Source organism: Helianthus annuus, chromosome 6 (assembly GCF_002127325.2).
Source record: "Helianthus annuus cultivar XRQ/B chromosome 6, HanXRQr2.0-SUNRISE, whole genome shotgun sequence".
In the NCBI taxonomy this organism is placed as follows: domain Eukaryota; kingdom Viridiplantae; phylum Streptophyta; class Magnoliopsida; order Asterales; family Asteraceae; genus Helianthus; species Helianthus annuus.
In genome coordinates, this window is record NC_035438.2 from 2,738,257 (window position 1) to 2,756,008 (window position 17,752).

The window sequence follows — 17,752 nt, forward strand, 5'->3', positions numbered from 1 at the left end:
TATATATTCTAATTATTAAAAACACCACCAATTCTTCACAACCCATAAACTAAACAAATCAAAACACCACCCGTCCGCCCAACCATAAACTTAAACATGAATATAAACACACATGTACAAAATGAGATAGAACACGACCTGATTAGTAAATCAGCAGTGTTGGTAGTGATGCATCTAAGGTGATCGGATAGGTACGTAAGCTCCTCTTGGATTCGCTGGTATCTCAACGGGGATGTTGCCAAACATCCCCACACTTGTATCATTGCATCCACGAGGATTAACACGTAGTAACCTGCCAAAACAGAATACACACCAAAGCAAAGCAAAGCAAAGCAAAGCAAAACAAAACAAAACACAAATACAATACTCTACATCCTCGGGCTGCCTCCCGAGAGCGCTAAGTTTAAAGGTCTTCAGCCAGACCATACCTGATATGCATTACGGTGGTCTCAATGCACACTTACCCAATGTATTTCCAATAAATGCTCGGAAATTTACATGCCATCTCCATAGATTTGTAAGTATAATTGGCATGTTAAGACTGCACTTGCGGGCTTTGCTAATCCACTTCATGATATATACCTTAATGTCTTGTAGTTTCACCCTTCTCATCTTCTTCCTCGAACCCTCTTCCCCACACTTGTTATTTTGAATGCTTGATATGGGAAAAGGTTCGGTATACATATTCATCTCATCAGACTGTTCTGCCTCATCATCTGCACACACCATTTGATCCACCAGTGACTCTTCATCAGATAAAGGACTCATTGGTGTGGTATTATCCTGCACAACCTCCTCCTTCATGTGAGAATAATCTCTAATATCATCAGGTAATGGTGAAAGGCGTTGTTCTATTTCTATCTTCATTTTTAAATTCTGACATTTAGAAACTAAACAGCTGATTCGATCTTCATCGGAAAGGTTGGGTGTTGATAAATACTGCTCGAGTTTGGACAAAGTTACTTCCAATATAGCAAGCTCTTTCTCCTCCTCGGTCTGATAAGCATAAACACCCTCGGGCTCAGAATATTCTTCAGGATGATATTGTCGATATCCCTGATACGGTCTTAAGATGTGTGCATCCATCATTTTTTTATTCCAATAGGGTTTTTTGAATACACCGTGCACACATCATAATCATAAGTGTGATCGCGACCGCAACAAAAACATAGACCATCCGTCCTTGTCTCATAATAAACATCCTTTTCCCGATCATATCCATCCGAGTAATAATCATCCTCCATTTCTGATTCATAATCATCAATGTATGATAGAGGTGGAAGCTGTGAAACATAAGACACTGGTTTTCCATGTGCCCTCCTGTAGTGGGCCTCGTGGCAACCGATACACGGATGACGTGGAGCCCCCGCACAATATACACGTAGAGAAACTGAAATCTGTGTAATGCATTGTCATCCTACACAACACAACTCAACTACCAAGTGTAAATCACGAACATCAAAGAAAATCTTTTTGGGATTTTTATTTTTTTTTAATTTTTTTAACTAATACACAAGATAACACACGTTGTGCACTACTCCCCGGCAACGGCGCCAAAATTTGACGTGATGTCGTGGTCACAATCTAATTTAATCCAATTACTACTAAATAGTTAGTGGCAAGTGGGTATCAAACACAGGGAGTTTGTGGAATATGTGCTATCTCAATGTATGTCTAACTAACTAGATTAATCTAAATTGCAAGAAATGTAAATTTCAATGTTTGGGTTGAATGGTTTTAATTATCTAGAGTTACTAAATTAGAATACAAATCAAAGTTAAGTTTTGTAACAGGATAAGAGGGTAGTGATCATCCCGAGTTTCAGGTTTTAAGTGACAATCAAGGTTTATGTTCAACTGGAAAGAACTACATAGACATAGCTCATGCAAGATCATTTGTTTGTGATGAAAGGGAACCAAGTACTCGGATTCCTAGAACGCGAGGTTGTTACCCGATGACCAATCAACATATATCCAACCCTAATCCCTCCCATGATATCTCGATTGCCAATGGCACCTAGAACGTATGGTTTAGAACTATGATCAACATATATCATTTTAAGCATTTGATCATGGAACAAACAAAATAAAGAAACAATCATGATTCATATAATGAAATGAAATAAGAGACTGTATTTAATGATGGTTACCCGATCTGGAATAACTGAGCCGGATCATTCCTCCACAGTACGTAATTTCAATTATCCATTAAAGATGATGTTGTAACATCCGTCAAAAATAGGTTCCCGAAATCCGACCCGTTTTGAATTTTGGATCCTAACCCTTGAAACATGAGAGCTTCATAAAATAATTAATCGTTTAATTTATTCTTAAGTATGATTGTTTAATTATTTTATTAATTAATTTAATTAATTAATGCTACAAATAAAAAGGGTTAGTTTAGTTAAACTAAGTTAATTAGGTTAATGGAATCATAATAGAAACTTAACTAGGTTAAGTTATCTAACAAAGGGGACCACTAACTGAGTTAAGGAAACTCAGTTAGATCAGTTAGTCACTTTCTAAAGGAACCAGCTAACTGAGTTAAGGATCTCAGTTAGTCTGGTTAGTCAACTGGGGAAACTACAGGGACCATAAGTGAAAATTTACATTAAAACCGGGTAAAAAGAGGGGGTTTCTTGTTTAACCCGCCTCTTGCACGATTCGAACTCGGGACCATCGCATTGACAAGTGAACACTTAACCACTCGGCCGGGCATACCACATCCAAACATATATGGAAATGTCTAGTTCTTAAGCACAGTTTAGCATCATTCCTTTTTAAACAAGTGCCGCCTAAAACGATTGATAGTAAACTTACAGCAGTGTTTCCTTTTTTGTTTGATTGAGCCTGATTCACCGGGATTGATATCCCGCGTTTCCGTTGTAAATATCAATCACCATCAGGTTTCCATCGACCACACTCAATCACGAACCATTTCCAAAACAACCGACCTCATAGACGTCTTATAAATACCGGTCATTACATTCAAATCTCCTCACACCACTCGATCACCTTCACCTTTGTTTCGACACCACATCACCGTTCTAATACCGTCGCACATCGCCGGAGAAATACGGACTTGTCGAAAGCACTGCAAGTGGCCGGAGAACCGGAGAAGACAACCGGAGTTTGGTCGGAGACACGAAGACGCTGCCAACTGTCTACGTTCCAGTATACGTTTCATACTTTCCTTTTCTTCGTTTCTGTTCTGTAAACGTGCCTTGCAATATGTCCTCTTGCAAAACTTCATAACTTACGTTCCATTCGAGTCTGGTTTGCTGTTTCTTCGCGGTTTACGTGGGTTGTTGGGTTGGGCCGGCCGGTGGCCCAATTTATTTGTATTATTCTTATTTTGTTACTAACAGTAAAATTTGTTATTATTATTATTATTATATAATTAATAACAGAATTATTATTAATAGCAGAAATATAATTTATATCAGGGTTTTTATTATTATTGACATATATTAATTAATCAGAATTATTATTAATATATATTAATCAGATTTATTATTATTATTAATCTATAATAATCAGAATTTTTGTTTTTATTTTGTTATTATATATAATCAGAAATATTTCCAATAATAAAATCGGTAGATATTTAGAAATTATAATCCTCCAAGATTTAAACTCGGAAACTTTTTATATTTGTTATCATCACATTTAATATAAATTCTTTTATTATAAAATAAATTATTTTAGAAACTATTTATTAATAACAAGATAAATTCAAATATTATAATTCAGTTAGATTATTTTTATTACCATAACATATTTATTACTAAGATTATTATTTTATTTTAATATTAACCATCACATCTTATTGTTTAGATATTATCATTCAACGAATTAAGATTCCACACATTGATACTAATTTCCATTATCATGTAAATCATTTTACCAATCACCAATTAACGAATTCCCCAAACCTAATAGGGTAATTTCTTGCAATCTCTTGGATCCAATTCACTCTCGTAATTCCTTACCAAGAAACGCAACGCAAACTAAGGTGAGTATACATGACCCATTTTCTATTTTCCACTTTTGGGTGCAGTATGTATTCTATATCAAACATCACAATCACATCAAACATTTTATACACACTCTATCCTTACTCTATGTGATACATTTTAATCATGTTAGACATGTTATGCTAATGTAAACATTCATGACTATGTGTTCATTAACTTCGTACAAGCCTCCCCTAACAATGGTAGCGCTATAGATTGAGAAATGCCCCTCCCGTTATATTAACGGGTATTGTTAGGTTAATCTATGTTAAAACCACCCATACTCTTTTGGGTAGGTACTTTAATTGCGTTAAACTTTGGTTTGGACACATAGAGTAACATCGTTTCGAGTATATACTGTCAATACGATATTGTATTTCACATTTGGATATGAGCAACATTTTAAACACGTACTATGCTATGTATGAAAACTTGTATACTCGCCAACATGTTTTTTGTTGATTTTATTTTAATACATATTGCAGGTTGAATGTTCAAGAATCAAGAAACAAGCTAGGATGACATTAGAAACCCATTTTAGCAATTTATCATTTGTTTGAAATTATGTTTGAATTCTGAGACTATGTATTTCTTTCAAGTTTTAATGAAATAAATTTAATTCATATTGTCACAATAGTGTTATGTTGTTTTGAGCAATTTGTTCGTCTCATCCTGATGTTTTCGCCATCGGTTCGGGTGTGACAGATGTAAAGGCTAAAGGGTAATTAATTTGTTTCTTCATCATTACTATTTTTAATGGTTCTCATTTAGAAGTTCCAACTTTTTATTCTACGTAGTTATTAGATGCTTGATACGTACAAGTTCAAGTGTGTTTGTATTTTGCTTAAGATCTTAACACTTAAAAAGTTCATTAGATTATAGATATTCGTCAACTGACCCTTCCAAAATGTTCAATGAACTTGTGAAAAAAGCTAACAAGTTATGTAATTTTGTCGGAAAATTTTCTCCATTAAACGTTACATATACAAAGTTTTTGATATTTCCCTACTAGTATTTAGCAAAAATTTCTCCACTAAAATTTTTATTTTTAGTTTTGATTAGTACATATCAATATATTTCCCTACTAGTATTTAGCAAAAGTTTCTCCACTAAAATTTTATTTTTAGTTTTGATTACTACATGTCAATATCCTAGAAATGGTCCATGTATATTCCACTTGTACGAACAATAAAGCATAGCACACATTCATCTTAGTAACATTTACTTTTCTTTCTTCAAAAGTTTAATTTTGTTTACTTTTATTGCATTTAAATATTAGTAACTTTTACTTTTCTTCTCACATAGTATTAGTAAAAATATAATATAACCTTTATGGTTTAGTTTGAATTTTAATAAAAACCCTATACTAAGGGGCTGTTTGTTTACCTCTTAATGAGGCTCTTAATGGTTCAGAGCTCTTACTGGTTCAGCACTTAATGATTCAGACTGTTTGTTTCACGAGCAGATGTCTGAATGGTTAAGACATTTGCCTCTGAATGGTTAAGATTTATACAGAGTCTGAATGGTTAAGACCTCTAATCTGAATTGGTCAGACATTTGTCTCTGAACGGTTAAGCATTATACAGGCTCTTAATGGTTCAGACCTCTTACTGGTTCAGCACTTAATGGTTCAGACCTCTTACTGATTCAGCACTTAACCATTCAGATATTGTCAAACAGCCCCTAAGTATTATTATTATTACTCTTTAAAGTCATGCAATTATTAAACTTTTACGGACTCGTCACAACACAAAGGGTCCTTAATACTAGTTTTCTAAACTTATAAACTGACTTCCTTTTGTTATCATCTTCAACATAAAGTACGAGAACCCATAGAAAAACTAAATCGAGTTACAAATCTTGTCTGTTAGAGCCTTTTATATCATGAAAACTTAAAATGAAAGAATTTTGTCCAATATTCTTGTATTTTAACAATAACATAAAAAAAGAAGTCTATCTATAAGCTAAATAAAAGTAACTTCTACTAACTAATTTACTGAAAATTACAAGTGAAACAACTAATTCACTTGACTTAGAGTTGACTTCTTGACTATTAATTATCTTGGGTAACATTTTTTATTTATTTTTTTTCTAATAAGATTGAAAGTGAAATGACAGTTGACAAGAAGTTCTTATTTTTATCCTTTTCATTGGCGCCATTTCCGAATAAAAACCTTGTTCCCATGATAATTTCAAGAATAAATACTTCAAATTCGATCCAATTTCCCACACAAAATATTCCAATTCGTGTCACATTCATCTCAATTATCCCTTCTACATCGTAGATGGAATCAATTCTCCTTATTTTTTATTCTTTTTTGCCTCCAAAACATTCCGAATTTGATTGTTTTGTACCCAACATGCTTCAAAAACAACGTAATACAACTTTTTCTGATTACCCATTTGTTTTATTAACTCGTTTATACTATTTATACTATTTAATCACATTAATTTTACTACCCATTGTCTCAAGTTTGAATCTTTTTGCTGGAGTTGAAAGCACCCACCAACTGTTTGATAAATTGCCTGACTGAGTGCTTATAAAAATTTGATCTTGAAAACCGAAGTGATTGTGTTCCAAAGTTGAATATAGTTTGGGTTTAAGATGGCTGCTTCAGCTGATGAAGGATCAAGGCATCCACAAGGTGTACAGGTTGTTCCGTTTAGTACGTCTGGTGCACCGTTAAAAGCTGTGTTACTACACGGGAACTTGGATATATGCGTGAAAGAGGCGAATAAACTGCCTAACATGGATGCATTTAATAGAAAGTTCACCCCTCTATCGGGTATCAGTGATCCTTACGTGACGGTATCTGTAGCCAATGCGGTGATTGCTCGAACGTTTGTTATAAACAACAGTGAAAACCCTGTTTGGGAGCAGTGTTTTTACGTTCCCGTAGCACACTATACAACCGAAGTGTTATTCGTTGTTAAAGACAGCGATGTTGTGGGGTCTCAACTAATAGGCGCGGTTGGGATTCCAGCCGAAAAGTTAGTTAACGATTTAGCGATAAAGGGTACTTTCCCTATTTTGAATGCAAGTGGACAACCGTGTAAACTTGGTGCCGTATTAACTCTATCGATCAAGTACACACCAGTGGATCAAATGGTCATTTACCGCGATGGAGTGGGGTCCGACCCGGAGTTTAAAGGGGTCCCGAACACCTATTTTCCGCTTAGAAGAGGCGGGAAAGTTACGCTTTATCAAGATGCTCATGTTGACTGTAGTCTACCAAGTTTGAAACTTGATCGCGGGTTGAAATACGTACAAGGAGATTGCTGGCGGGATATTTGTGACGCTATTAGACAAGCGCGAAGATTGATTTATATCACGGGGTGGTCTATTTTCCACAAAGTTCAGCTCGTTCGGTATGGCGCGAAGGCTAGAGATAGCGTTTTGGGAGATCTTCTTAAAAGCAAGGCGGATGAAGGCGTGCGAGTGCTTCTTCTTGTATGGGATGATCCTACTTCAAAGAGCATTTTCGGGTATAAAACGGTGGGTGACATTGATTGATCTTGTTTTTAATCTTGATTTTGCTTGCTGATTATTGCTCGGAGTAGGCCTGTAAATGAACGGAACGAACACGAACAGAGCTAGAGGCATGTTTGTGCTCGTTCATTTAACTATAACCGAACACGAACAGGAATAGATAACTGAACACATTTTTTTGTTCATGTTCGTTTTTTAAGAAATGGGCATGTTTGTATTCGTTTATGTTCGTTCGTTTAAAACATAAACGAACAGTTAATGAACGTAAACGAACATAAACAAACAAACTTAAACGGACATAATTTAATAAACAATGCACAACACAAATAAACATAATTGAACAAACACAAATGAACATAACCAACTAAACATAAACGAACACGAAGTAATTTTTTATATAAATTTGTGATTAATTACGATATATTACATTGGGAAACCCATTTTTATTATTAGAAAGTTCCTTTTATATTTTATGTTTATATAAATATAAGAGTTAATTACTGTTTTGTCCCTGTGATTTGTCAAAAATCACTATTTCAGTCCATTAGTTTAAAATTTTCGATTTCAGTCCCTGTGGTTTCACTTTCGTAACCATTTTAGTCCACGTCGTAACCATTTCAGTCCCTGTACTAACAGAATAAACAGATTGAAATGGTTATGAAAGTGAAACCATAGGGACTGAAATGGTTACGAAAGTGAAACCACAAGGACTGGAATCGCAATTTTTAAACTAATGGACTGAAATAGTGATTTTTGACAAACCACAAGGACGAAAACAGTAATTAACTCTAAATATAACTACTTATGTATTTAAATTGAAACGAACATAAATAAACGAACATAAACGGACGTTCAGGAACAAGAATGAACGAACAAAACATTTGTTCATGTTCTGTTCGTTTAATTAAATGATCAAAAAATCGTGTTCATGTCCGTTCGTTTATTAAATAAACGAAATTCCCACCTAACAAGTTCATGAATGTTCGATTCGTTTACACTTTACAGGCTATATCATGTTAGTATTTGGAAATAACAGTTTCTTTCGGTAACATGTAGGAAGGGGTTATGCAAACTCATGACGAAGAAACTCGGGCCTTTTTCAAGAATTCGTCAGTGCAAGTATTACTTTGTCCTCGTTCTATACCGAAGAGCAGCTGGACCAAGAAGGTTGTGTTTCGTTACTCTCGTTGACGATCTTCAAACGTATTTCATCTTTATATAACGATATGTTTACTCTTGGTCTGCAGGATGCGGAAACCATCTATTCCCATCATCAGAAAACCGTTATAGTGGATGCCGATGCCGGTATCAAAAGAAGAATTATGGCGTTTGTAGGAGGTCTTGATCTGTGTGAGGGGCGTTACGATACTCCGGAACATTCTCTCTTTAGCACATTAAACACTTTGCACAAAGATGATTATCATAATCCTAACTATACTGTAAGCTTTCTATATAGTAATATTGGATTGAATAATCCCAACTTTGACATATTGGTCGGCAACTAGAGGTGGCAATCTTGACCCAAAGGATTTCAAGTGGGTTGGTTTGGGTTGCTTTTAAAATTATATGGGTTAGTTTGGGTAAGATATTTTAACTAAACGGGTCACAACGGGTCAATTGAAATTCTATCTTGTTATTTTCGGGTCAAAACGGGTCGGCAACTTTAAAGAAATGGGTCGATGTGGGTTAGCACCTTAAAGAAACGGGTCATGTTTTGGATCATAATGGGTTTCGGGCCGGCACAAGTATCCGCACAAGACGGGTTACGGCACGAAACAGGTTTTGCATCAGAACGGTTTCGGTGCGAATTGAGTTTCGGACCGAGACGGATTTTAGCACGGGACGCGTTTTGGATCGGAACGGGTCGGTTCGGATCGGGTTTGGGCTGACATGGCCACATGGGTTTCCGCACGGGACGAGCTTCGGATCGCAACGGGTTTTAGGCCGACACGAGTTTCCGCACGAGACGAGTTTCGGATCGCAACGGGTTTTAGGCCGACGGCAACAATCCCAACTAATGTTTTGTGACACTCCCAACTTTTAACTTATTTTCCTTCAACGATCCCATACTACTAAAAGTTAACCTAGTTAGTTTTTGCTTACGTGGACTGCCACATAAGCAGTTCACATCATCAAAACTTTGCCACATAAGCAGTCCCCATCATTAAAACTTTGACTTATTTGCAACATAAGCAATCCACGTCAGCAAAACTTTGACTTTTTGCCACATAAGCAGTCCACGTCTTTAAACTTACACTTATTTGCCACATTAAGCAGTCCACGTCAGCAAAACTTTGATTTTTTGCCATATAAGCAGTTCACATCATCAAAACTTTTGTCACATGAGCAGTCCCCGCCATCAAAACTTTGACTTTTTGCCACATAAGCAGTCCCCGTCGTCAAAACTTTGACTTATTTGCCACATAAGCAGTCCACATCATCAAAACTTTGCCACATAAGCAGGCCACATCATCAAAACTTTGCCACATAAGCAGTCCCCATCATTAAAAATTTGACTTATTTGCAACATAAGCAATCCACGTCAGCAAAACTTTGACTTTTTGCCACATAAGCAGTCCACGTCTTTAAACTTACACTTATTTGCCACATTAAGCCGTCCACGTCAGCAAAACTTTGACTTTTTGCTACATAAGCAGTCCACATCATCAAAACTTTTCCACATAAGCAGTCCCCGTCATCAAAACTTTACTTATTTGCAACATAAGTAGTCCACGTCAGCAAAACTTTGACCTATTTGCCACATAAGCAGTCCATGTCAGCAAAACTTTGACTTTTTTTGCCACATAAGCAATCCACATCACGGGTTAACTTTTCATTAGTATGGGTTCACCGATGGAAAATAGGTTAAAAGTTGGGACTGTTACCGGCTAATATGTCAAAGTTGGGATTATTAAAATCCAATTTTCCTTCTATATATCCTCTATTTCATAATAAATACTGATCGGTGTCTCCTTATTTTTTTTTTTTTCATTTTGTCATCAGGGGTCTACAGCTGGCTGTCCAAGAGAACCATGGCATGATTTGCATTGCCGAATCGAGGGTCCCGCAGCATACGACGTCCTCCAAAACTTCGAGGAGAGGTGGTCGAGGGCGTCAAAGCCGCGTGGCCTTTCGAAAATAACCAAACTTTCCGATGTTTTACTTAAACTAGATAGAATTCCAGAAATTTTAGGCATCACCGATGCTCATTACACAAGTGTAAAAGATCCAGAAGGTTGGCACGTCCAGGTGTTCCGTTCAATCGATTCGAACTCCGTTAAAGGTTTAGGCTTCCCTAAAGACCCAAAAGATGCTAAAAACAAGGTAAATATACTTTTGAGTTAATTGCTAAAATCGCCCCTGAGGTTTGAGCACATTTGCCATTTTCGTCCAAAATGACACTTTTGTACCATTTTGCCCCCCACGTTTGTAACTTTTTGCCATTTTCGTCCAAAATGACACTTTCGTCCCTGTGGTTTATATTTGCCATTTTCATCCAAATATCCTTTAACTTAACAGAAAAATAAACTAAGTTAGTGGTTTGGATGAAAATGACAAAAAGTTACAAACGTGGGGGGCAAAATGGTACAAAAGTGTCATTTTGGACGAAAATGACAAATGTGCCCAAACCTCAGGGGCGATTTTGGCAATTAACTCTATACTTTTATAAGTAATGGATGTATAAGAGGTTATAACTTGTTAGCATTCATTGTTACCTTGTACAGAACCTGATATGTGGAAAACACGTGCTGATAGACATGAGTATACATACGGCGTACGTGAAGGCGATCCGTACAGCTCAGCATTTCATTTATATTGAAAATCAGTACTTTCTTGGATCTTCGTATAACTGGTCTACCCACAAAAGCTTAGGTGAGGAAACCAAGCTTTTTTATAGTAAATCAAAGAGTAAAATGCCATTTTCGTCCCTGAGGTTTGGCCGGTTTTGCGACTTTCGTCCAAAGGTTTGTTTTTCCGCATCTGGCTCGTTAACTCCATCCATTTTTCTCCGTTAAGTCAGGGGTATTTTCGTCTTTTTTGTTAACTTAAAGGGCAATTCGGTCTTTTTCACTTTATGTACAAGCATTTAGCATAATGTACAAGTATTCAAAATACCCTTACTAAATTAAAAAGACGAAAATACCCCTGACTTAACGGAGAAAAATGGATGGAGATAACGAGCCAGATGAAAATGACAAGATTTCAAACCTTTTGGATCCAGATGCGGAAAAACAAACCTTTGGATGAAAGTCGCAAAACTGGCCAAACCTCAGGGACGAAAATGGCATTTTACTCTAAATCAATTTATATCATAAAGTTATTTTTGTAATTCAAACCAAATACATGATTCAAATGGACTTTTCTGTGTTTTGCAGGTGCAAACAATTTAATACCAATGGAAATCGCTCTTAAAATTGCTAATAAGATTCGAGCCAACGAGAGGTTTGCTGCATATATAGTGATTCCAATGTGGCCCGAGGGCGTTCCTACTAATTCGGCTACTCAACGGATTCTCGTATGGCAGGTTGGTTCATATTGTTACGTATCTTGAGACGTATATTAATCATTAGAATTACAAGTAATGTGTCGCTGAAACATCTTTTTTTCCTGCAGCATAACACGATGAAAATGATGTATGAAGTTATTTACAAGGCTTTACAAGAAACAGGGCTCGAAAATGATTACGAGCCACAAGATTACTTGAACTTTTTCTGTCTCGGCACTCGTGAGTCATCTCAAAGTGTACCGCCAAATTCAAATGGGAAAATCTCGTTCGCCCCGAATACGCCTCAAGTACTTCCTTTTTCCCTTGATTCTAGAAACACTAAATTACACGGATAGTCCCTGTGGTTTTCCAAAATTTTGGATTTGGTCCCTAGCTTTCCAAAAGTACACGGATGGTCCCTGTGGTTTGCTCTAGGGCGGTTCATGAGCGGAGCCAGGGCGAGCTCGGGCTCGGCTCGAATATAAACCGAGCTGGCTCGGAGTTGAAACCGAGCTGAAAATCTAAGCTCGGGCTCGGCTTGGTTTGGCACTTTGGCTCAATTTTAAAAAGAAAAATTAATACACAGCTCTCAAAATTCAGTAGTATAAAAAATTATTCAATAGTTCAGAAGAACATATCCAAAATAAGTTCAACCTAATACATTACAAGCCAAAATAAGTTCAACAACAGAAAATAAGTTTTAAATTTTAACGAAATACAATATTACATTAGCATGGTAATCAACCTTCAAATATGCCATAGATATCAGATTAGACTCATAAATACATGTAAATAATAATTCGTTTTTTGAAATATATTATAATGTATATATGAATAAAATATATTACAAGTAAAATAATCCGAGCTAAGCCGAGCCGAGCTACCAAGCGAGCCAAACCAAGCCAATTAGGCTCGTTACGAGCCGAGCTAGGCTCACTTTCTAGCCGAGCCGGTTTGGCTCAGTTTCAAACTGAGCTATATCGAGCGAGCTCCGAGCCGCGAGCTTTTTGGACAGCCCTAGTTTGCACTTTTTGACGCATTTAGTCCCCAACCAACAAATCTAAAGAATTCTGCAAGTCCAAGTTAGAGACTAAATGCATTACAAAGTACTGCAAACCACAGGGACCATCCATGTGACTTTTGGCAAAGTGCAAACCATCGGGGGGACCATTTGTGTACTTTTGGAAAGCTAGGAATCAAATCCAAAATTTTGGTAAACCACAGGGACCATCCGTGTACTTTACTCAAACAAGAATTTGGCCTCCTCTCTGCTAAATTGCGATTTTCTTGATTTTACTACACGTAACATCTTTTTATATTTATTATTTAGGCACTTGGTATAACAAGCCGGCGATTTATGATCCATGTAAATTCAAAAGGAATGATAGTTGATGACGAGTATGTGATGTTGGGTTCTGCGAACATCAACCAGCGTTCATTGGAAGGCACCCGAGACACTGAAATTGCAATGGGCGCGTATCAGCCTCATCATACGTGGGCCCACAAAGGTTCTAGTCCAGCTGGACAGGTAACTTGTACCTCTGCGCAAAAAGATTGGATTTCACTAGGCTTGTAAATGAACTGAACGTTCATGAACTTGTTTGGCGGGAAGTTCGTTTATTTAATAAACGAACGAACATGTTCATTTATGTTCATGAATGTCGTTCATTTATGTTCATTTAAGTTTTAATAAATACATAAGTAGTTATATTTATCTAGATATAAACATAAAAGGGGCCTTCTAACTACTTACATGAATATAACTAATTATTAATTGGATCTTTACTAATTAAAACATAGGTTTTCAAATGGAACTTATCGTAATTGATCACTAATTTATATACAATCTGTTAGTATGTTCATTTGTGTTCGTTTATGGTTTGTTCAGTTATGTTCATTTGTGTTTGTTTAAGTTTGTTTTTTAGGTTCATTTACGTTCGTGAACTGTTCGTTTAGATTTTAAACAAACGGACATGTCCATTTTCTTAATGAACGAACACGAACCAAAAAGTCCGTTCGATTATATGTCCGTGTGTTCAGTTAAAGTTAAATGAAGAAGCACAAACATGCCACCGTTCGTGTTCGTTTGGTTCGTTTACAGGCCTTAATACCATGTTAACTCCGTGGAAACAAGTATATTTTGATGTCAAAAAGTCTCTTGAAACCCGATGATTATTTTCTGTTGTAGGTATTTGGATATCGGATGTCACTTTGGTCAGAGCATATTGGAAAGCTCGAGAGCTGTTTCGAGCAACCACAGAGCCTCGAGTGTGTGAGAAGGGTTCGGTTTTTGGGTGGTCAGAACTGGGCACAGTATGCATCTGATAAAGTAACGGATATGACAGCTCATTTGCTCAAGTATCCGGTAGAGGTTGACCGGAAGGGGCAGGTCAAACCGCTGTCTGGGTGTCAAAATTTTCCGGATGTGGGTGGGAGTATCGTGGGTTCGTTTGTGTCTGTTCAAGAGAACCTCACCATATGAAGCTACATAGGGTGACTGAATGTGTGTTCTTTAGTTGAATGTTGGTTATATCAATTGCATTCTGTAACAATAAATGGAAGTTATGATGCTTATATGTTTAGTTTGATTCATCTTAAGTGCATTTTGTGTTCTCTTTTCAATGTAATTCGATCGAGAACCACCAACGAAAGTAGAATCTGAATCCAACGATTCCTTAAAGGGCCCGACCACCCGAACTTTTCGCTCAGTAGTGTCCGGTATGTAGTTTCATATAGAACTTTTTTTAGGTATATACGTTTTCGACCCCCCGGTCGGAAATCTCAAGCTTCGCTACTGGCTACCTGCACAAGTAAACACCAAGAGGATAAGCTTTACCAGTATAGAAGCTGAGTTGTATAAATGATGTTCCTTAGGCGAGAAGTCTCGCCTATATAAGAACACTTCACGCAAGCCAAGAAAGGTGCCCACTTTCTCACTAAAATACAATTCGTATAATGTTGGTGTGAAAACGTGGATTCTTATACGGATACATTCAAAACTATAAAACCCGAACATAGCCTCTTTAAGATATTTATCCAAACGTGTCAAGGTAATGTAATTAAGTTGTAAACGCATGGCCAGCACTTAGGGTGGGCAGTGAGGACCACCGGCCAGGGCCCGATACTTTGAACGACACGTTATTTAAAAAAAAAATATGATATGTAAATGTAAAATAAATAAATTAATAGGGTATACTCATACAAACACCAACATTAGCTCACTTACAAAACAATTTTTATGGTTTAGATTATTTATTAGCCCATTGCCATTAGGTTTAAACTTTTAACAAGCCCAATACCCAATTTCGTTAACGTCTAAGGGCAAGTTTTTTCAAGCTCGAACAGGGTACATGAATTCTCAGGGCCGACCCTGTGTAAACGTCTCGAAGACGACCTATTTATCTGATTGATATTATAGTACATCATGTATTTCTTTATATTCTTGATGTATACCTCATGAGTCATGTGCACTGTGGGTTTGAAATTTTAAGGTACAAACAAATAAGGTGGTTAGTAGTGATTAGGATTGATGACGCTGATGTCATGTTTTAATTAAATTTAAATAAGTTAAAAAAAATACAACAAAAATAGAGACATAAAAATGATAATTATGTACAAAACTGATGATTTCTGCATAGAAATTTTGATATATTAGACACATATGATATGATTACTTTCATAAAAATAGTAAAACTAATCTCATAAACTAAAATAAAATAAAAATAAAACTTGTGATTTATACATAAGAAATCTTGAAATATTATATACATATGATATGAGGGTAAGGATAGTGTAAAAAGGGCCTAAAGTGTGAGAAGTGTGAGAAGTGTATTATAAAACAATATATAACACTATATAACACCATATAAACACCATATAACAATACATAACACCATATAATACCATATAACACTATGTAACACTATATAACATTATATAACAAATATAACACTATACATCTATCATAGACATGCTATCAGACAACCTATAGTGTTATATTTGTTATATAGTGTTACATAGTGTTATATGGTATTATATGGTGTTACATATTGTTATACGGTGTTTATATGGTGTTATATATAGTGTTATAATACACTTCTCACATTTCTCACACTTTGAGCACTTTTTACAGAATCTTCTACCTTATGATATGATATGGTTACTTTCATAAAATAAAATAAATGTTTAATATAACAAAACAATAACATACTTTTTTTTTGCCTTGATTTAATCATTGTGTTTAGTTTTATCTTGTTTAGGTGATTATAAAAACATCATATTAACATTTAATCTTCACATCATTAGTTTTATCCGATCATTCATTGATCAAAGCATATATCTTTGAATAAGTCATGAAAACAAATCATAATAAATCATCTCATTGTAAAACAAAATCAAATTACCAAACTAACCTTTTTCATAAATATTAGTAGTACGTTGATTTAATCGTTCTTCTAGAAACTATAGGGTCAGATAGGTGGCCTCACATTAATTTGTTTATTATTTTTTCAACATGTCACAAACGAGAAATGTTTTTTTATTAATGAAGCAAATAAGCGAAATTAAAAAGTAAAATTAAGCAAAAACACCGATGCATTATAAAATGTATGCGGGGAGGACCTCCGTACAAGGCCCGTGATTTTGAGAGGCACGTAATTTTAAACAAAAATCCAATATAGACCCATTTACAAATATTTTTTATGGTTTAGAATTTAGCCCACTTGGCATTAGATTTATTGAGCCAATACTAATTTAATTTTTTTAAAATAAAATAATAAAACATTACGAAAAGGCATATTTTTTTAACTTAAACAGGGTACGTGAATTCTTAAAAACATCTCTATACAAAATACACGAGTATCATATCATTGTGGTTTTCTATGCAGGGGCGTACCCATATTATGGGGTGGGTGGGCGGCCACACCCCCTGAAAAAAAATGTTAGTGGTATTTTTCGCGAAAAATCCCGACCGCACCCCTTGGAAATTTTCGTCCGCACCCCTTGAAAAATTCCGACCGCACCCCTTGGAAAATTCTGACTGCACCATTTGTAATTTTTCGTTCGCACCCCTTAGAAAAAAATGTCAGGAATTTATATAAAAAACTTAAATTCAATCCATCAAGCCCAATAACTTAATACACATTCAAGCCTAACCCAACTATTAGTTTTGTTAAACACATCAGTCCACATGATAAAAAAAAAAAAACCCAAATCGCTGCCACTTGCCAGCGACTCCCGCCATCCCTCTGCCTCACTTTAGCGCCCAGCGACAGTATAATTCCGTTTGGCGACTGCAAAATTCCGGCTGCAAACTGGTTAATTCAGGCCGCCCCGGACAGGTACATGTTTTTTTTTTTTTGTGTTATTTTGATGTTTATACGATTTTGTTCAAGAGTCATGAGATAATAGGATTTTAGGATGGGTTAAAAAAGTTTAAACTTTTATGTGTTTTGAGGTAATTTAGGGTTGTTTTAGTCTTTATAGGATGGGTTTGTTGTTTCTTAATCTTTTATTGATTATATGATTCTAGATATATATATATATATATATATATATATATATATATATATATATATATATATAGGGGAAAGATAAATCGAAAACCCTATGTTGCGTTAATTAAAAAAGGTCTAAACAAATAAGGAAAATCTACATGCACAGTGAATCATTAATCAAATCAACTTTTTTAAATATTATCAAAAAACATATTAAACTTTATTATTTTTTTGTTTCATTTTTCAAATAAAAATAAATCTCAAAT

The 17,752-nt window shown here is 35.6% G+C and overlaps 1 protein-coding gene across 1 annotated transcript; it reads left to right on the forward strand.

Moving 5' to 3' along the window:
* Positions 1 to 6,181: 6,181 nt before the first annotated feature.
* On the forward strand, positions 6,182 to 14,607 carry LOC110864358 (phospholipase D beta 1). Its single transcript, XM_022113407.2, has 9 exons — positions 6,182 to 7,511; positions 8,562 to 8,672; positions 8,753 to 8,944; positions 10,509 to 10,829; positions 11,231 to 11,378; positions 11,882 to 12,030; positions 12,120 to 12,299; positions 13,322 to 13,519; positions 14,180 to 14,607. Exons 1-9 carry the CDS (start codon positions 6,621 to 6,623, stop codon positions 14,471 to 14,473), a joined length of 2,484 nt encoding a protein of 827 aa, XP_021969099.1. The 5' UTR covers positions 6,182 to 6,620; the 3' UTR covers positions 14,474 to 14,607.
* Positions 14,608 to 17,752: the final 3,145 nt, after the last annotated feature.

Bases quoted from the DNA above. Each gene is read 5' to 3' on its own strand.
- LOC110864358 (XM_022113407.2), top strand. From the start codon at position 6,621: ATGGCTGCTTCAGCTGATGAAGGATCAAGGCATCCACAAGGTGTACAG. The intron at 8,673-8,752 runs GTTGTGTTTCGT...CTTGGTCTGCAG, and splicing joins AGAGCAGCTGGACCAAGAAG to GATGCGGAAACCATCTATTC. The intron at 8,945-10,508 runs GTAAGCTTTCTA...TTTTGTCATCAG, and splicing joins ATCATAATCCTAACTATACT to GGGTCTACAGCTGGCTGTCC.